The sequence below is a fragment of the Maylandia zebra genome, linkage group LG2 (assembly GCF_041146795.1).
Source record: "Maylandia zebra isolate NMK-2024a linkage group LG2, Mzebra_GT3a, whole genome shotgun sequence".
Taxonomy (NCBI): domain Eukaryota; kingdom Metazoa; phylum Chordata; class Actinopteri; order Cichliformes; family Cichlidae; genus Maylandia; species Maylandia zebra.
Window position 1 is genome coordinate 43,988,357 of NC_135168.1, and position 20,975 is coordinate 44,009,331.

The 20,975-nt window shown below is 42.2% G+C and overlaps 3 protein-coding genes across 3 annotated transcripts in view; all 3 read left to right on the forward strand.

The window, feature by feature from the left end:
• The window catches only part of atg2a (autophagy related 2A), a 28,548-nt gene extending 26,609 nt beyond the window's left edge, over positions 1-1,939 (forward strand). The window contains exon 42 of the mRNA XM_004545583.3: positions 182-1,939. Within this exon, the coding sequence (XP_004545640.2) occupies positions 182-418 (237 nt within the window). The 3' untranslated portion in view covers positions 419-1,939. The remainder of the gene's footprint in view (positions 1-181) is intronic.
• A 1,159-nt stretch (positions 1,940-3,098) lies between these two features.
• On the forward strand, positions 3,099-6,336 carry trmt112 (tRNA methyltransferase activator subunit 11-2). Its single transcript, XM_004545584.4, has 4 exons — positions 3,099-3,292; positions 5,080-5,181; positions 5,714-5,806; positions 5,915-6,336. The coding sequence occupies exons 1-4, from the start codon at positions 3,218-3,220 to the stop codon at positions 6,014-6,016; spliced, it is 372 nt and encodes a 123-aa protein (XP_004545641.1). The 5' UTR covers positions 3,099-3,217; the 3' UTR covers positions 6,017-6,336.
• A 2,614-nt stretch (positions 6,337-8,950) lies between these two features.
• Positions 8,951-19,700, forward strand: tgfb5 (transforming growth factor, beta 5). The gene is made up of 7 exons (XM_004545585.5): positions 8,951-10,461; positions 12,455-12,618; positions 12,764-12,896; positions 12,988-13,098; positions 14,666-14,846; positions 15,238-15,391; positions 17,922-19,700. Exons 1-7 carry the CDS (start codon positions 10,101-10,103, stop codon positions 18,078-18,080), a joined length of 1,263 nt encoding a protein of 420 aa, XP_004545642.1. The 5' UTR covers positions 8,951-10,100; the 3' UTR covers positions 18,081-19,700.
• The last annotated feature ends 1,275 nt before the right edge of the window (positions 19,701-20,975 follow it).

Below are 20,975 nucleotides of genomic sequence, written 5' to 3' on the forward strand. Positions count from 1 at the left end.
TTAGAGGCCAGGGTTAACCAGGGCTGAGGATGAAAAGAAAATATCTGCAGCTACATCTATGTTGGTAGAAGAGGTTAACTATATGTTAAAAGGCCTTGTAGAAACTTCCACATGCAAGAATGCAAAGGGGGTTGAAACCCTAAATTTTTAGACTAAACTGTCTGCTCTCTTTGCTCTCCAGGGAGTGATTGACACGGCCCAACAGTTGTGCGATGTAGCATCCCGCGGCCACGAACAGAAAGGTCTCCCCGGAGCCGTGGGCGGCGTCCTGCGGCAGATCCCGCCCACTGTAGTCCGACCTTTAATAGTGGCCTCTGAAGCCACCTCCAATCTGCTGGGTGGCATGAGAAACCAGATCAAACCGGACGCCCGGAAAGAAGATTTCCTCAAGTGGCGCACAGAGGACGGCCAAGAATGAGGACAGCTTTTTGTGTCTGTGTGTGAGGGGAAGTGTGTGTGCGTACGTGTATACGAGAGTATGAGATTATGATCTGGGAAAGTCTATTCTGTGGGAATCCATGGGTTGTGTGAGTAGCTGCATGTGTGTTGTGTCTAAAAAGAGTCAGCGTGTGCTCCAATGCAAAAAAGAGAAAAGGAAAGAAGAAGAAATTTAAAAAAAAATGACTAACTACTGCTGCAGTTCCTGACGCACAGTGTTTAATGTTGCTCCCACATACATAGACGTGCAAGACTTCATTTTTCTGTTCGGCATTCGCTCGTTTTCCCGCTCTCTGTAACACACTAGTGTTTTTCTTCTTAACGTCAGTGCAAACATATCGCCGTCACTTTCTGCCGGCTTCATTTTCAGTGTGACCCGGGCAGAGGGGGCAGGTAAGATTATCACGCTCTGTGTTTCTTCACTCATTTGTGTGCTCTGAACTGTGATGCTTGAAGCTGTTTGTAATTTGAAGCAGCGATTTCAAGCACGAGTTGCACGGAGCGCTGAGAAGGGATGTTTATAACTGAGAGCAGTTTCACTTTAATGAGCTTTCTGCAGATGAGTGGGGGGTACCTGTCTTTGGAGGGGGGTTGCCATGTGTTAGTTTTGCTCTCTTTGTGCTCATAATGGAAACTGAAAATATTTTGATCAAGTGTCCTTTGCTTAACACCCTTGCAGATGGTACAAAGCTGTGTGATTGGTTTAGCTGTGACTCCCACTATGCACCCGCTACCCTCAGTGCTGTTATTCGTGCCATAAACCTTACAGTGTCCTTTTTAACTAGTTTGTGTTGCCTTCCTCGGATCTGTACCTCATCCCCTACTCAAAGCTCAGCACATACAGTGGCATACCTGACTGAACAGAAACAACGGGTCACATGAAGTCTCTAAATTTTGTAGCATATTGGATTCTGCTCGAGCTTCACGAAGATGAACGTTTTTCCAAGCTGACGTCACTGCAGCTCTCCTGTTAAATGTCAGATCCTTGGATCTCAATTAGCCCACTATGTCCTCAGAAGTCCTCTGCCCACATCTTTAGTTGCCTTTCTGCATTGATTTTGTAATTGTCTCTTCTTCTTAGTTTTTTTTTAATATTATTATTATTATTTTGTTAAAGCATAAGTATTGTCATATTTGTTTTCAGAGTAAGAGTAAGGAGGTATGTGAATCTGGTGAAAATGGAGGATAGAAAAATTAGGGTTAAAAATGTTTTACATTTTCTTTTTTTGTTTGTTTTTAATCAGTGTGAGGGACGCGTGTCCCTGTCTCTCTGTGTGTGTGTGTGTGTGTGTCTGTCTGTCTGTGAATGTGTGAGGATGAGAAAATGTGTTTGCGCGCATGATGCACGTCTGTGAAGGTGACAGGTTGATGCTTGTTACACCTCTTGCGTGTAATTACTATTTACTATATCATAAACTGTATGAATGATCTGTATAATACAAAGATGAGGATTATACAAAATTAATAGAAAAATTAAAAAAATTTGAGTATAAAAACCGAACAGCTGTCTGCCTTTATTTATTGTATTTTTAATTATTATGATTCTTATTATTGTTCTTATTATTTATTTATTGTATCTATTGGTAATTTAAGCAGTGTTGTTGCTGTACAGTTTGTATACTGTGGCATTTCAGGAACTTACTTGTAATTACTTGCATCCAAAATGATGGCCGGTATTGTATCTTCACTTGTTTAAAAAAGTTAAGACTGAAAGTAACTCAATCGTGAGCTGGTGCAGTAATAAAACCTGTAAGTATGTACTGGTGCATCAATAATTATATTGCACATCCTGAGTATTGATAATATTTTTATAAAATATACTGAGAATAGTGTATTTACATATATTTATTTACTTTTTTAACTTTTTAATCTCTTTTATTACTTCTTTCTCTGATAATTGTTGTGCATGTTGCGTGAGGTAACGGCTATTACAAAAAAAAATCACACTTTTTAATTTTTACACTAAATACATAATAATGGGTGATTCTATATTTGGAGGAAAATTTAGACTTCAGAAATTACAAAAGAACAAAAGACAGAGAAACTTTGTAATTTTCTACTATGTGTTTAAGAAAAACACACAAACGGTTTGAAACTGTGGAAGTGGAAGTAGACCAAAGGTCACCATGTGTAGACCTTCTACCCATGGTGTTCATGTCTCTTCCTCTTGGTCATCTCTCTGCTTTGTCTCCTCCTGTCCCGGGCTAAATGGGTGTTACCGAAATCTACAAAATAAAGGATATATAAATTTCGCTGCCAAAAACGGATTTTCCAGAAACTTGCAGTGCAAAATTACTGTTATGCAATATATATGTATATATATTAAAATACGTTAATATTATGTAAACACGTTAAACTGGTTGGATCATTACAACAAACATGGAAAAAAAGAAAAAAGAAAAGAAAAGGTGGATTTATAACTTACTTTGTAATTTGACCTGCAGTTTGTTACTGCAGAAGTAGGAACAAGAGAAAAAAAAACAAAAAAGAGGGGTGTTCAGAAGCTACTTTATATATTACATATTTTGGAAACACTTTTGTGCAATTTATACGACAAATATTTGTTTTAGTATTTTTGTGGTACGGAAAATGTGCCTTTATAAAAATTTTTACCCCTAATAATAAATTAAAAGACACTAGGAATCAACGGAAGCTTTGGGAATCTTTTATGCGACGTACCGCCGTCACTTCCGGTGCACATGTAAACTCCGCAGCGTGGTTTACGTGTAGCTGTCAGAGCGTTTGCAGTTTTCTGGCTTTTTAGCGCCTGTTTGTAAACATGAAGCTCCTCACGCACAACATGTTGACGTCTCACGTGAAAGGGGTCACCAAGGGATACCCACTGCTCATCAAGGTAACCGCGAACACCTGGACAGAAGCTAATTCTAAAACACCAGAGCTCACCGAGCTTATCGCGACACACGTTTCTGCTAACGCCGAATTCTAGTGTTTAGGGTTGATTTATGCAGCAGCAGTTAACAGTTCGCTTTTTACTGTAAGGCTAAGACCTGAAGGATTAGAGAGAAACCCAAACAATCAGCTGTTTCCCTCTGAGCTGCATTTGGCAACAGTGGGAAGGAAGAACTCCCTTTTAGTTGGGAGATCCAGGCTCAGGGAAGAGAAGCCATCTGTTGTTTCTCTGCGGTTTTTATGGCTCATATCTTTGCTATTTTGGTAAATAGGCTCTAATCAACATAATTTATGAAGGGGACATATAAAATAAAGAAATGTCTTATTAAAAAAAGACATTTTTAATGTCAGACTCAGGGAGCGCTTTTACCTCGATAAGAATATGGAAAAGTAACTTGATAGGCTTGCTAAGGCTTGATATTGTTATAAGTCAAAAATTAAGAACAGTTTAATTACCAACACGAATCCAGGAAGAGTTAGCAGGGTCAGGAGTAAGAGGAGAGTAATAAAGGGAGAGTACAGAGAGACGAGGACAAAACCCACACTATCAGAGAGAGAAAACAAAACTTAATGGCATCAATTAGTGGGATAAAATGTGTGTAGAGTGGAAATAATCTGAGCCTATTGCAGCATAACCTGATCCAGCTCCAGCTATAATCTTCATGATGATGAGAGGTTTGAAGCCCTAATCGTAAAGGTAGTCAGTATAGTGCTGAAGGCTCTGCCGTTTTTTCTTCTGCAAACTCCAGGAACCGGAAGTCAGCCTGCGCTCTGAGAGCCAGGTGCTGGCATGGGATGAAATGGCACTATAAGATCACTACTGGGTCTTCTACAGTCAGAAGTATTGGCACGAAATGAAGTCTGTTATTTAAGTTTTTATAGTTGATACTGCAGCTTCATCACCACACATCCAGACTCAATGAGTTTCTTTTGCAGAGCCTTCGTACTTTTACATCAGCTGATCTGAGATCAGTTACAGGTACATACATACACAAATTTTATTTTGTTCACACGAGTTTACACTTAATTGGCGTTAAGCCTTTGTAAAACTACGCAGGTTTCATGTTTTTATCTTTATATATAAAATGAAATGTGCTGTACAAATAAAATTGCCATTACACGCTGTAACAGTTGCTGAATCACTGAAATGCACTTTACACTGAGCATTTTATCACGTTGTCTGATTTCTGCTTATGTGAATCGTGTGTGACTGTATCTACATTTTTATGCAGCAGATGGCAGGGCAGCACTCCTAATGTCACTAACCTCTGCTTCAGTGACAATAAAGCTTAATTCCAATTTTATTCTTGTGAAATCCAGTGTAAGATTTTAAGTAGTAACGATTAATTAAAAATATTCTTTTCCTGGTACACACGACAGAGTGGTTGATAGTTACTGCTGCTGTTTCCCCCATAAACATCTTTTATTTTTATTTCTTTCTTTTCATATACAGTTAAATGTAAAAAAGCACAACAGAAATTTGGATATTATCTCAGGGGAATGTTGAAGATGGTCACATTGTACATCAGCTGTGTAACATTTCATTGAAAACAAGTATATAATTGCGGCAAACATTAAAATGTTTCTCATCTATAATTATTAATGGGTTGCATTTAAACCCAAACCAAATATGCACATCTGGTCTTGTGTGACATCACGCGTGCGTGTTTTGAATGAGTGTTAATAAAATGTTACTGAACATTTTAAACTCGTGCGTTCTCTGTTGTGCAGGCCACTGAGGTGAAGGTGAACGAGGTGGAGTTTAACCCTCAGTTTGTCAGCCGGATGATCCCCAAACTGGAGTGGGGCGCTCTGGTCCAGGCAGCGGAGGAGGTGAGTCAGACATCACCGACTTTCATTGTTGATGCTAAACTGGCTGTAGTGGGGTGCGAGTGTGAACGAATGAATGTTTAATGGACTGGTTACCTGTTCAGGTTGTGTCCTGCCCCTCACTCTGTTTGTTGGGATGGGCTCCAGTGAACCTGAGCTGGATGAGTGGTTAAGAAAATGATTCAAAGTGGCATAAAAAGAAAAGGAGAACTAATATTCAGTGAGCACCCTTTGCCTTAAAAGTAGCATCAGTGCTCGGCACGCTTGCTTCTTAAGATGAATAATAAGGGAGGTTGTTTTGAGTGTGTGTGGATTTCTTCTCCCTCTTCATGTGACCACAGGCTGAATAAGGTTATTTTTTATGACTCTGGCTTTTATGTATGAGGTTGTTGTCAACCTGGCGATACTGCATCAATCTAATTGATCCATAAAGCGTCACAGGACTTTGTGTTTATAAAAAATGCTCCACAGTAAACTTTCACTGGGGTGCATGTTGTAACGTAAACACCCGATGCAATCCTTTTTCTCTCTGCAGCTGGGTCATCGGCAGGACCTGCCAGGCGAGCTGGTGCAGGACTACGAGAAAAACGAAGACTTCCTGAAGAAAGTGCACCGAGTGCTGTTAGAGGTAAATGGCTCCAAGATGCCAATTTAAAATTTTTAAGAGCGAGATAATGTGTGCGGAATTTGCACTATGGTGCCACCTAGTGGTGACTTCTTGTCTGTTGCGTTGTAGGTGGAGGTGATAGAGGGCTGTCTGCAGTGCCCTGAATCAGGACGGGAGTTCCCGATCTCCAAAGGAATCCCCAACATGCTGCTGAATGAAGACGAGGTGTAGATGGCACCGCGGCGGTTCCCATTCACCTTCTCACCCCTAAACTGTGTTTCTGACTCTGGACTGCGTGCATTCAGAGACAGGCTGGACTCTGGCCAGAGTTGGAAAACGGGCCACTAGTTTGGTTGTAGTTGTGGCATCTGAACAGCCGATTCCGCCAGTGGAGAAGATTTGACGATTAACAGATGGAAACGTTCCCTGAGAGTAACCCCCAGTGCTTTTATTTGTATTTATTTTTGTAACTGTTTTGACTCCTTTCTTGTTTTTACTTGTCTTTTCTTTTTTCTTTTCCTTTTTCAATAAAACTGTCCAGATTTTCATGACAGCCAGAGTCATTAGTGGGAAATATGGATTCAGTTATATGCTAAAATATAACCCTGAGAGGCTGGCTCTGAACCCCATCCTGCCTTCTGCTAAGGGCCAGATGACGTGGCAGTGGCTTGTCTATATTTGGCTTTGAGGAAAAAGAGGCAGAAATGGCAGGCAGGCAGGCTGGAGGTTGTTTTTGAGGAAGTCTTTCTATTTTTTTTTTTTTTTTTTGTCCTTGAAGCCACATATTACAGCTCTCATGCACGCACGCACACACACAGAGTCAGACACAGACAGAGAAAACACCCCACCTGGGCATGCTCCTCTGATCTGAGATGGTCCGTGATATGTCTGATCTTTGTAAGATCGCTGACAGGAGGATTTGAGCGCCGTGTTGACTAATTGGGCGTCTTTCATCGTCTTCTTTCTGATGTGAAGCGGCAAGCAGTCAAGTTAGAGCAGGAGCCTGTTTGTTCGAAGGCGCTGTTATCATTTTTAGAAACACTGCCAGGACAGACGACGAAGGGGGAGGTTGCCCTGACCAGAAGCCTAAAGGCAGCCTGAGTCTCTCCTACCTTTCCCTTCTACTTACAGCAATTACAGGCCTCCACCCGCAACTATAATAACGGTATAATGGGATGGCAGCAGAGCAGCAATAAAAGCCACCCCTGACAGATTAATAGTCCTCTCTGAGTTAGGAGCTGTAATTAACAATAAGACCGAAGAGGAACAGAGAGAAATGTAAGGCGCTAGATTGAAAGCTTAAAGAGATAAAGATTTTTTTAAAGCGGGGGATCGACTGCCTTTGGAGTGATTTAATAAAATTCGGAGTAAGCCTCTAAAGTCTGCATGAACAAGTCAAAGCCTGAAATCACACCTAGCCTAAAGCTGCATTTTGAAATCAGCATTTTCATGTTGCATAAATATTTAAAAGAGGTTTCACATTTTGGGAAATGGGCCTTTTAGCAGAAATCGATACCACTCTCATCTGGCTCTACTGGCAGGTGACAAATGGCCATCAACAGGAGCGCTGAAACTCTTAAATTTACAGTTTTTATTGTTGGATTAGTGATTGTCGGGATCTGTGGGTTTCTAGAGATGTAGCTTGAGAGTACTGAAGTGGTTGATCACCGCTTTTCTAATCTAAACTTTGCATTTCCCTTTTAGTATTTTTGATACTGCTGTACGCAGGGCTTCTTGACTTTACTGCATTTTCACAGGTTTTTAGGAATAATTGATTGAAGGCGTCAGAGCCCAGTGATGTTTCACTCTGTGGGAGTCACAGATGTAATACTGACATTTAGCTCCTTGCATGCACTCACGTCTTTAGGTACACCTGTTCAGCTGTTTGTTAATGCAAATAGTTATTTAGTGAATCACAGAAATACAATTCATTTAATATGAAAGAATGAGGAAGAAAGGTGATTTAAGTGGCTTTGAACATGGCTTGGTTTTAGGGCTGGTCTGAGTATTTCAGAAACTTTGGATCTGCTGGGATTTTCTCCAAACAAACAACCACCTCCAGAGTTTACACAGAATGATCTTAAAAAGAGAAAATATCCAATGAGCAGTAGTTCTGTGGGTGAGAACACCTTGTTGATGTCAGAAGAATATAGCCATACTCCTTTGAGCTGACAGAAAGGCAACAAAAACCCAAATAACTACTCATTACAACCCAGGTATGCAAGGGAGCATCTATAAACAGAAAAATTAAACTATGAATAAAATGAGTTCAAAAAAATTGGACAATGGAAGATGGAGAAAAACGTTTGCTCTGATAGGTCTCATTTCTGCTGCAACCTTTGGATGAAAGGGTCAGACTTTGTTGGAGACGATGTGAAAGCATGGATCCATCCTGCTGTGTATCAACAGTTTAGGCTGCTGCTGCTGGTGTAATAGTGTTGAGGGTATTCTATTGACACACTTTGGGCACTTTGAATGTTATGTAGACATTACAGCATACCTGAGTATTGTTTCTGACCATGTCCATCTGTTTACAACCCATCTTCTGATGGCTGCTTCCAGAAGGATCACAAACTGTTTTCTTGACGACTTCTCTGTACTCAAATTCCCTCCCCGGTCACCAGATCTCAATCCAACACAGCACTTTTGGGATGTCCTGGAACAGGATTCATATTATGGATGTGCAACTGACAAATCAACAACAACTGTGTGATGCTGTCACGTCAACATGGACCAAAATCTCTGAATAAGGTTTCCGGCACCTTGTTGAATCTTTGCCCCGAAGAATTAAGGCAGCTCTGCAGACAAAAGGTGGTCTAGCATGGTACTAACACCGTGTATCTAACAAAGTGGCAGGTGTACACTATAAACATGTATAATTTGGCTATTTTACACATATTAAGCAAAGGTAATGTAAAGATTTAGTTCCTCAAATGCCGAGCTACTCCTCTGGAGCGGTTTAGTTGCGGGGAGAGGGTGGTGAATTTTTGTGGAGAAAATAATTGCAAAATGTGCAGCTATGTGTGTGTGCCTCCTCTGGAGGGAGGAAGATGGTTTTTACCTACATAATAATACACTGCATTCACTCTGGTGGCATCCCGCCCCACCATCACCACCACCACCATCCCTCCCTCCCTTCCAGCCTCCTTCTCTCTCTGTCTCAGTCTCAGAGTTTCTCACAGAGGATCTGCAGAATAATGGAGTAACATCCTGCAGCAGGTCTGTGTGTCTTCAGCAGAGCTTTCAGCCCAGCGTTCACCAGGCTGGAGCTCATTTAATTTGGGATCTGCAGGTCACTGTAAAGTTTCCTCTCTTTTTTTTTTAACTCACAGCACAAGGACTTCTTTCTTATGTTTTCTGCGTCATGTATTTTTATGTCGTCTGACTTTTTCCGTGTTTAGATGTTTATATGAGGGGTTTAACAGGCCCACCGTGTTTTTTCCAACATAAATCACATTTTTTTCTACGTTTCAGTACAGCCCGCTCACTGTTTACCTATAACGGGGAATGGGAGGACCTCACTAGGTTTTCCAAGTTGTAGCTAGATTCTCTGGAAGCGGATATGGGACAGTCTTTTGCTCCACACATGGGTGTTTCGGGGGTGAAGGCACGGGAGCTCTGTTGCTTTCGGTAAACTGCTCCGCTCAGGTTGTTGTTTGAAGGATTTGCGACATGGGCTGAGCTCTTGTGACGACTCTGTTCTCCTGAAAGCTGTTCGCGTATCCGAGGATGGACGGCGGAAAACGGAGATAACGTTTTAACTTTCCGGACAGACTTTCGTTAAAAAACGCCACTTATACACGAAGAGAGAGCGCGCACGGCGGCAAGGGACACCAGAGCTCTCCGAGCGCACCAGACTGGACCTGAAGAGTCACGAGAAATTTCCAATCACTTCATTTTTACATTTTTACAGTGTTTTGTTGCAGTTTTATATTTTTATTTTTAAATTAAAACAGCCGTTTATTCTTAGATGCAGTAAGTTAAATGTAGATTTTAAAGAATAAATAATGCGTCCTTGTGTGTTTGGTGCTTGGCGCATCTATGAAAATGTTATAAAACTACAAAATCAGAAGTGTGAAATCAGCAGATGCGGTTTTCCTTTTTTACATGACGCGGTTTTGACCAAATTAACACATTAGAGCTGGATTTTTCAAAATAGTTTATTGATCTAAGTTAGAAAGGCTCGGTTTTCACCCTCAGTCTCGCAGTTTAAATCATTTTACGCACACGTTTCTGCGCGCTTGGCTTGGAGACGCAGCTTGTTGGTCAGAGCCCACTGCGCTGAATTATCTCCGTCCTCGCACCTCCCCGGACAATGTGGCTTCCCCGTCTCGCGCTGGTGCTGCTGCTCCGGTTCTCCGGTGTATTCCTGGTGGAGGGCTTCAACACCTGCCAGTCCATCAACCTGGACGCGCAGAAGTCTCGACGCATCGAGGCGGTGCGCGGTCAGATCCTCAGCAAGCTCCGCATCCGCAGCCCTCCAGATGACGACGACGACGTGCCACCACCGAGCTCGGTGCCCCCGGAGGTCTTGCTGCTGTACAACAGCACGCGGGAGCTGCTGAAGGAGCGCGCGCGCCAGGCCGAGTCCGCGTGCGAGCGCGAAAGCAGCGAGGAGGACTACTACGCCAAAGAGGTGCAGAGGATCGACATGCTGCCCCCCCGCACCGACACAAGTGAGTCCTGACAGGGGTTCTCAATGTGTGGCCCGGGGTCCCCAGTGGTCACTTTAGAAGAATGAAAGTATGTACTAGTTTGAAACGTCTGAATATCCAATCCCATCCGGGTAAAACAAACACAGAGGCCTCTATTCGCTGTTGTTGAGCATTAATTATGTAATTGAATCTCAGTGAATTACAGCGAAAAAGTAACAATGTTGCCATGTTTTATTTTCTTTTTTTTAAACTCTTAAATAGCAAATCAGGTGCATGTTTTCCCCTCATGAGAGATTTATTTGAACCTCCTCAGGTCCTGCATCCTGAACAGACTGAACAGTCCCTCCACCCATATCATAGCAGCAGTGACTGATAATTATCTAAGTTAAAAAACAAAACGATTTTCTGACTGCTGATGGATTAGTAGTTCTTGAATATTGTATCTGATTTTGTGAGTCTGTCTTTGATTAACCTGTTTGGTTTAATAGTTCAGTCTCCTAACTAAGCTTTATAAACTACCTGCTTTTATCAACTTTAACTACGTATATAGCAGGTTCTCTGTGCACCATTTATTATCAGTTTATATAAATATTTGTAATAAATTCTAACACAAAAAGAGCTGAAAGCAGCAAGTGTGACATTTTTAATTAATATATATATTTTGGCAACTACTGTAACCCATAGTGCTGTGCAAAAGTCCTGAGCCACCCTTCAGTTCCTTATATTTTACCGTACTTGGGGAAAAAAAGTATTTATTCTAATGTGCTTGAAAATCAATATTTGGTATGACTACTTTATTCTTAACTCTTTTCGTCAAGCTTTCTTTTTATTTATTTAAGCAGTCTTCAGGTAAGCTTCTCAGGGCTCCTTGAAAGACATTCGAAGATCGTGTTTGGATGTTGGCTGTCTTTTGCTCCGTTGTCTGTTGGGATGATCCCACGCTGCTTCAATTATGCTGAGGTCTGATCTGGATCCATCACTCCATGAGACCTGTTGCCACTGAATTTCAGTCCAGTTCTTTCATAATTTTGTACAACTCAGCCTTTTTTCCATGTTTCCCTTCCTTTAAATCACTTCCTGACAGCCACCCTTCCACTGAGACTATTTCTAATCAGTCTACAGTGAACAGCAGATGGATCAACCGAAGGTCCAGGTCCGTTTCTCAGGTCCTACGTCAGGCTGGATTTTTTCCTGTCCTGCAGACAGATTGTAGACCTGCTGTCTTTTGTCTTCCACTTGTCCAATTTCCTCAGTTTTTCAAGGACACGCTGCACAGCTTGCTGAGATAGGCCAACTAATAGCTCTTTGGAAAAGCATCTTGTTGTTGCGAAAATGCTATTTTATGCCTGTTAAACTGTGTTATGTTTTATAAATTTAAACGATGTATTTTTGTGTCAGGTTGGTAGTAACAAAGTAACATTTATATTTCTTGATAAATACAACAGAATAACTACTCTGTAGTCTGCTGTAAACCACATGCTTAGTAGGGGGACCTAAAAGGAGAAGCGTTAGTAGTAGTAGTCAGTAAGAAGTTTCTGGCTGTTTTAAATCGTAGCTACTGCTGTGAGACACTGTACTACTGCACATCCCATCTTCTAAAAACTAAAAACTACCCCAGATGTGCCCCTCAGTAATGCACTCTGCTTTCCTGCCCCATCAGAGCACTTTCATGGAGTCGATCCACCAGCTGTGGAAAGAAAACTCGGTGTGTTGATGGATCTCATTTGGAAGATTTGAAGATTAATGGTGCTGCTGATATTACATGGTGCATAATTGTATAACTGTCTAGGTGTTTGGGGATGTTTCACACAGGAAACCCATGAGCACAACAATCAGCCATATATTAAACATAAGCCCGACACATTTAGCCTCTTTACCAAAACCTATAATTACGTCCGAGACAATCAGTCCCACAGTGCAGTTTTAACCCATAGTATAAATACAGCATTGTGTGAAGGCACGAGATGTTGTTGGAGCATTAGTCATCCACAGTGCTTTGTTTTGCTCCCTCAAGATGCGGTGCAGCCAACAGCACCCAGCCCCCACTACAGAGTCGTCCACTTTGACGTCAGCGGAGTCGACCTGACTAACAGCACTCTGGTCAAGGCTGAGTTCAGGATCTTCAGAGCCCCCAACCCACAGGCTCGGGCCTCGGAGCAGAGAGTGGAGCTCTATCAGGTATATCCATTATTCTCAGTGAGCGACAGTCTGATTTGATCTTAAAGTCAGAAGATTGTTATTTATAATTCAACCCAACACAGAAACATCTCTTATGTATCGATGAGATGGGGATCTAGCTCCTTCTGTGTGTTTGTTGTCTCAGCTGCTAAAGCCGGATGAAGACAGCACATCCACTCAGCGTTACATCGACTCGCGCACTGTTCAGCCAAAAGCAAAAGGAGCCTGGATCTCTACGGAGGTCACAGAGACTGTAAAGGACTGGGTGTCAGAGCCAGGTGAGCTTCAGCACCAGCGAGTCGTTACCAGCTTGCACTGCGATCCATACATCAGTGTTTGCACTTCTCTTTCCCTTCTTCCCTCCCATAGAGAATAATCTTGGCCTGAAGCTGGGCGTCCACTGTCCCTGCTGCACCTTCGTCCCATCCACCAACAACATCGTTCCCAACAAGAGCGAGGAGCTGGAGGCCCTGTTTGCTGGTCTGTTGCAGTCTTTTATGATAGAAAGACTTTATAATCATGCATTTATGTGCACTGCAGATGCCGCTAAAAGCACTCTAGTCCAGGAACTGACCCAGTGATGGGACCCAGTGATGATGATGATGCTCCTTATTCTGTCATATAAATTGTTAAAAAGGTAGATGCAGACGTAGTCCATGTGAGACTACATTTTAGGCTTCAGTCTAATTTAAATGTTTCAGTTTTGCTACTTATGCCTCTGAGTGACGTCAATGAGACATGCTGTCCCTGATATGGTCCTCTGAGCCACACAGAAGCCCCACCCACCCCTGTTCAACTGTTTCTGAGGGGCAGCGAATCAGGAGGAGGAGAAGAGCCAAAATGGCTTGTTTCATTTGTTTGCTTCATTTTGTTACTGATTATGTCCTTAAAATCAGCACAATCAGCCTCTTTGCGCAGATGCTCGTTTTTAGATGGCTGTTTGGGATTCATCGTTAGTTGTACTGCAGCTACGTGAGATTGTTTTTCGCAAGAACAACTAAGCAAGACAGCCAGCGTGCCAGCAAGACTTAAGAAACTTCAGTTGTCTCTTGGCAGTCTTTTGAGTTGCGAAATGCAAAGTTCACAGATTTGGAAGAGTTGAAGATTTATGAGCGCAGCAAAAAAAAACAAGATTAAAAAAAAATCCAGCAGGTCACAAAAAAGTGAACATAAATAACAAAAATGATTTATGAATCACTCACACACTATCTTACAGGAATAATGGAAAAACTGTTCCTCCACACAGTGATACTACTGAATACCAGACTGTCTGTGTTGCTTCATTTAGGCCCCCAAATTATGGCGCTTTCCTCAGGACTTACTCTCAACTGAGCCAAGTCAGGTTTTTGCACACGTGGGGGAAAAGAAATTCAACTTGCGATACTGATGTAAGACAAGCAGGGGCTTGTTTTGAGCGCTCTGGCTCCTGTAGCTCAGAAAGAGTGAAGCAAAAAAAACGATCCATGAAGTCAGACAAAGAGTCAGACCATCGTTTCTGCTGTAGGAAACATCTGGTTTACATATTACTTCTGTCATATTTGTTCAATGACATTCAAAATGTGCACAAGAACATTACTTCTGCTGCCTTCTTAGAAAAACAGAGTCTTTAGAGGGTAAGAATCAAAGAGGTGACGGCGCCTTTCACGGACAGATTCAGTAGTTATTGCTGCGTATGAAAAAACACTTTTTCTGGCACTCACACCGGGGCTGGCTGACTAACTTTAAAAACATCATGCACACAATCTTCTGCATTTTTAACAGTGCATTTACTTGGAATTTAAATATATTTGGATTGAAAAAATATGCTTAAAAAAAGTGTGAACTAAATGCCTCGGCCTGGCAGAAAGACAGCGTGGAGTTTTGGGAGGGGCAGCAGTCGCTGCTGCAAAATGAAAGCATTTCCCATGCTTAGAGTATTGCACAAACCATAGGAATTAAATCACATTAGCTTTGAAACAAAGCGACGTCCGCCCACAGACTCTGGTGGAAGACAGAAAGTTTTAGTTTTTCATCCTAAAAAAATAAAATAAAATTCCTCCTTCTGTAGGCGTGGATGATGAGCGGCTCCGTCAGATGAGGAAGCCTGGTCAGGTGAAAGGACAGGCAGACTTCAGCACCAAGACGCCGCACCTCATCCTCACCCTGCTGCCCAGCGACAGAGTGGATAACCCGGCCAGGAAGAACCGCAAGAAGAGGGCGGCCGCCATCGACACCTCAACCTGCTCCCGGTAGGCCGCCAACCAGCCGCTCGTGTGGTGGTTTAGTGCGACTGACTGACAGCGCTGACACTCCTCCAAGATTTGTAGTTTTGTAATTCTGAAATCTAGTTGTGGGGAGCACTCGGTTTCATTTTGTTTTTTTCCTCGTGACCCACTTTGCAGACAATTGCGCAGCAAAACTAACAGCGCTGACCCTGTGTTTAGACTGCAGGCCAGCGGGCATGCAGCGTTTTATTTAGACTACCTCACGCTGCAGGGGAAAACTCTGGCAGCCCTGCATAGTTATTACCATGTGATGGTTGGTTCTTCGATGGTGACCTGTGGTAATTTTCCCATGACACTGAAGAGAAGGGTGGGAGCTGAACTACATATTGTGTGTGTGTGTGTGTGTGTGTCTCAGTGGCTCGGACCAGGGCTGCTGCCTGCGCTCGCTCTACATCGACTTCAGGCGTGACCTCAACTGGAAGTGGATCCACGAGCCAAAAGGTTACAAAGCCAACTTCTGTGCCGGCAACTGTCCTTACCTCTGGAGCGCCAACAACCACTACAACATGGTGAGCCTCAGGGGTCAAAAGGTCACCTGGCTACTAACCAAATCTGTTTAATCTTTGTTGTTCTTTCTTATAAATTTTGCCATAAAGACGTTTAATAATCAATAATTGTGGTTAGTTAACAGCTGTCATTTGACATGTTTTGCTTTTGCTAAGAAAAAATGTCTTTATGTCCGTTAAATTATGAATAATAATTGGATAATAAGATCAGTATATGTGCAGGTAATCTCTGTGAACCAAAATATAGGGGATACTCCTAATATACAGCTATGGATGTAAGCACAGAAGCCCCACCCACCTGCAGTTTAAAGCTTCTGTTTGCAAGGGACAGCCAATCAGAAGAAAGCTGGGTTAAAGTGGTGGTTCTCAAACTGTGGGACAGGCCACACCCGGGGGCACAGAGCCACTGCAGGTGGGATTGTTATTTTCAACTCGCATTTTTATTTATTGTTAATGATTAATGAAAAACAATGTGGGTGTGTGGAGTGAAGTTAAAGAGGCGCATGCCAGGAAAAGTTTGAGAACCACTGGCTTAAAGGGAGAACAGCAAAAACAGCTGGGAGCGGCTGCACCGAGGCCCAGCATGAGGTAAATAAGGATTATTTTGAAGTGGGAATCATGCAAAGCTACATTAGTGCATAGTAGCTGGAATTAAACTTAATCTGTGCCCTTAATAGAACAGAATTGGTATAGGCAGTTTTTGGGCTTGTTACTAATTAGCCGAGTCCATGTGTGGATACCTCGATATTAGCAGCTTCCCATATCTCATGAGATCCTAGTTCAGACTAATAACTTGGATTACCTTCTCCAGTAGGACAAATGTGTTCTTTTTTTCAACATATATTTCTTTCCAATTTGGAGATTCATGACCTTTAGTGCTGAATATTTTGAATGGAAACAGTGACAGACTTCTCGCTGCTGAGACACGGCCAAATTATATAAACAGAAAACATCTGTGATTGTCAGAAAAATCTGAGCAGCTCCTCCTCAGCCCGTCTGCTAAAACACTCTGGTTTGGACCGAACTCCAATCAACGCTCGGCTTGACGTTAACGTACAGAAAGTCTGAAATGCAGGCGACATTTTCCCGTAAGTGAGCCCTGAGCGCGCTGTTTGCGGCAGCTAAACACCACTGGTTAACCCCAGCATTATAAATGGGCTGACACCTCACAGAAGCCTGTTAAAGAGCACATAGGTTTATGCAACCCAGCTGGCCCGTCTCACTCAGCGAAGGGCTTGGCCTGTAGCCTCACTGACTCTCACCTTTCTTGTACTTCACTTTAATATAGATGTGTAGAATTTCACATTTATTTTAACTTAAGTTTGCAGCAATTACACATTTTGCTGCTGTCAAAATGTGGCTTTAGTTTAAGGCAGTTTGGCTGCTTTTGCTGTGCATGTATTTTGGAGAAACTGACAGGATGTACTTAAAGAAGTCAAAATTGATTTGATTGCTATAGATTTACTTAGAGCTCCCCCACATAAAATGCACAGAAAGCTACATTTTAACGTCTGAATATGAAGATTTAAAGCTAAAAAACGGACCTGGTAGGAATTAAACTTGAAAAGTTGGATAAGTGAGGGAAATGTAGAGACTCTGGAAAACAACCATTAAAAGTTATTTTTAAACTGGAATAAAACAGGAAGTTTTGAATTATCTTGATTTAGTTTTATACGTGCTGTTTATATCATTTTTACCAGTAAACAGAATCAGTCAACCTTTTGTTATGTTTAGCTAAACTAACCAGATGCTGATATTAGGAGTGCCATTGAACCTCTCATCTAACTCTAAATAAGCAAATTTCCCAAAATGTCAAACTAACATTTCAGATTTGCCAACACATTTTTAAAAAGTACCAAAATAATCATGCAAAATGACGACAGACTGCATTTAAAAGATAGAGGTAGCCACTGGGACATTTGAAGCTTTGGGTTTAGCATGATGGCCACCACAATCTTTAACCCGAGTGTTAGTCGCTTATGCCAGCAAACATCATTTAAGTGCATTCAAAGACTGTATGGGTGCACTCAGACACAGATACTAGAGAGATGCTAATTGGTGCTAAAAAAATAATAGTGTTGTAGAATTTTACTCCCTAAAACTGGAGCACAAACTTATTACTCTTATTAGACTCATATTATTTGTCAGTTATTTGCATTAAAAATGCTCCAAAAGGCACCAACAAGTTAGCAGAGGTAAGGCTAAGTAGGCACTAACTGGTCACTCAGACCTGGAACTGCAATCCTTAATACAATGAAACAGGTCAGTTATGAAAAAAAATCATGTCCACGCAGATGTTAAAAAAGGTAAATTATTTAAAGAGACCTAAACAGCTTGAGAGTCTGTGGGGATTGGCTCGTTTGTGGCCATTAGATGGACTGCCGTTTCTGGCACTTACCACATTGGCTTCATTTTTCAGCCCTGCTTAAACTTGGGCTGAACTTCACACTTTTCAGCATGTTCATTCATCACTCGCAGCACTAAACTTTGGATAAATCGCTCTAACATCTGCTCATTTCTGTTCCCGGGTCAGATTCTGCCCCTCTACAACAAGCTGAACCCCGAGGCCTCCGCCACACCCTGCTGCGTTCCTCAGGACCTGGAGCCCCTCACTATCATGTACTTCATAGGCCGCACACCGCGTGTTGAGCAGCTCTCCAACATGGTTGTGAAATCCTGCAAGTGCCGCTGAGGGAGGCAGACGGACTGATTTCAGGACCAAAGCTACAAACTGCTTCTCTCAGGGGGGGACACACTGATCCTCTGTTCATTAAGCTTCGCACCTCAGACTCATGAGATGTTATTTTTTTAATGCTACATGACTCCAGTATCAGGATTTTGCTTCCAAACTTCTGCTCTTCACGCTCTGGAACTTTCTGTTTGACTGGAACACTGTAAATACGGCAACTCAGCTCTATTAAACCCGTACTTTGATATTAAAATGAAATGGGGGTTGCTGTGCGCCTGCTGCATGAAAAGGATTCTTTTTATCAGGAGTTTGATTCCCCCTCTGTCGTTCTCCTGCGGCCGCGGGCAGCGGGGGCAAAGCTGACGTGTTTGCTTTAGGTTTGAAGGTGTTGATGAGAGGGAGGCGGTGTGGAAAGGTTTGCAGGCTGACTGAGATCTTTAGGCGAAGGAGGCCGGGAACAGATAGAAAAGAGAGAGAGGAGCTGTGTCCAGGCAGAGGCACCCGCCAGCTCTCTGCGGTCCCGGGCTGAAATCTGCCTGCCGTAAACAGGATGTGAAAGATTTCCAGACACCGACCCGACCACTCACGGAACGCCAGATTTAAACGCTCCCCTCATCTCCGCTGTTGCGCTCTCTCTCTCTCCCTCTCTCTCTGGTGCTCAAAGTTCTGGGATTTGTGGTGGGAGGAGAGAGGGAGAAAAGAGAGGCTTTGAAAATGAGACGTGGGATGATAGGGCTGTATTTGGAAAAGCTGCAAGTTTGGAAGGTGGTATTTTGCAGCCTTAGCAAATTTGTAACTATTCGGGTCTGGCTCAAACATTTCATAATCGCACTCTCATGCTCCTCTGCTGAATGTGCCTTCATTATCTTTATGTAAAAAGCTGTTGACTCATTGCTGAGGTTGTATTTTGTCATACCTATGTTTATCATCGCTCAGAGTCTCTCACTCTCTCTCTACAGCCGAGTATTCACGTTGACCACTTTTGATAGAATGTCTAAAAGCTGAAAATAAAATAAAATAAAAAAAACAAAACATCCCCAGGGCTCATTTTAAATATAGACTCTCTGGTATGCCGGTGGTTTGTGTGTGAGAGCGAGACAGACAGCGACTGGGCGCGTGTGTGTGTGCACGTCTGCACTGTTTGTGTGTGAATGTAGCTAGTGAGGTCATGCGTGATAGCACAGAAGTCATTCCTGAGGTTTTATTGTGAATTTTATTGTGATTGTGTCTGAAAACAACAACAAAAAAGCTCCATCTGCAGCAGATCTTCTCTCTGTGACTTTTCTTAAATGTATGCATGCATGTGTTTTGAAAACCTGCTTGACAGTAAAGTTTTAGCTGAATAGGAAGCAGTCCAGTCCCAGTAGGTATGAGGCTGTGACAACAACATCAGTTATAGAAGTATTAAGCGGGCCAGTGGTTTTTATACTCTCACTGGTGTTACTCCACAGGAAATATCACCTGCAATAAAATCGTGTAACTGGATACTTCAAACAATATTCTGGTCAACACTTTGAGGATGTGCTGTTGTAAAAAACAAAAGAAAGAAAAAAAGTATACACGACAGCTTATAGATATCTGAATGTTTCACTTCAGGTGGATTAAATGAAACTTCTCTCCCCAGGTTGGCTTAAGTGCTTTTTCTTCGACGCTTTATTCAACGAATCCATTTATTTACTTCAAAGTTTACACATTGTGCTCATTCCCAGCTTTACACTTTTACTAGAGTAGCTTTGCATAAGTCTCAGTTAACAATAATCCATATTTATTTGACACTGGGTCTAACTTTATTTTGCATGAAACAAGCTGTTATAAGACAGCTGTCTTCTGATTGGCTGTCCCTCATGAATAGAGGGTTTAAACAGGAAAGGGGTGGGGCTTCTGTGCCTACAGCAGTGAACTGTCCCTTCTATCACAGTGACATCACGCAGAGTCAAAATGAGAAAAAAAATGTCTGGAACTTGGTTTTTAGTGCAGTGTGAAGCTGGGCTTTTAGCTCACAGGGATTACTTGCACATAGATATATGGACAGAAGCACTGAGCCACCGACACATTACACCTACACGAGCTGCTCGGCCGTGGAAATCAATGCCAAGAAACTTCCGGTGCACAATTTTTTTGTGCCAGTGATAATGTCAGAGGAGGTTTGGAGCTCTGCAGTTATTGAGTCAGCAAAACGTTGGTGGTTCAGCATTTGCTGACCCCGGTCTGGATCTTTGCGTGGTCTGTAACTTCATAGCTGAACTGCTGTGGTTTCGAAACGTTTCCAGTTTGCAGTAACACCGCTTACGGTTGATCATGGAAAATGCTGGAGGGAAGAAATTTCACAAACTTGACTCGTTTTAGAGGTGGCATCCAATTACAGCACCACGCTGGAATTCAGTGACCTCTTTAGAGCGACCCATTTTCCCCTGAATGTTAATAAAGGCAGACTGCGTATCTATGTGCTGGATTTTGTACACGTAAACTCAAAGATTAAGAGGTGTGGCCCACTATTTTTATTCATATAGTCTACTCTGACCTCACTGTTTTAAACTCTGGATGTGAGCATCCAGCACTTTAACCGTGTAAATGACAAATAATAAGGAGATATAAGGAGTATAAGCATAACAGGTCCCCTTAAATTTTCTTAAAACAGCAAAGTGAGCTGTTTTCAGAGTCTTTTGAGTGAACTGTAAGAATTAGAGGTGGGTGGATCGATCCAAATATCGATAGTAACGATACCAACACTGGTTCTGGTATTGAAACGATACTAGCATGACTGTAACAATACTTTGCTTCTTTCAAGTTTAGTATGTAGCCCACTGAACTGTGTTAGTTATTTTACATCCCAGGTCTCCAAAAACCCAGTTTCAAAACACATGAAAAGCTGGTGAGTTGTGTTAACTAATTATTGTG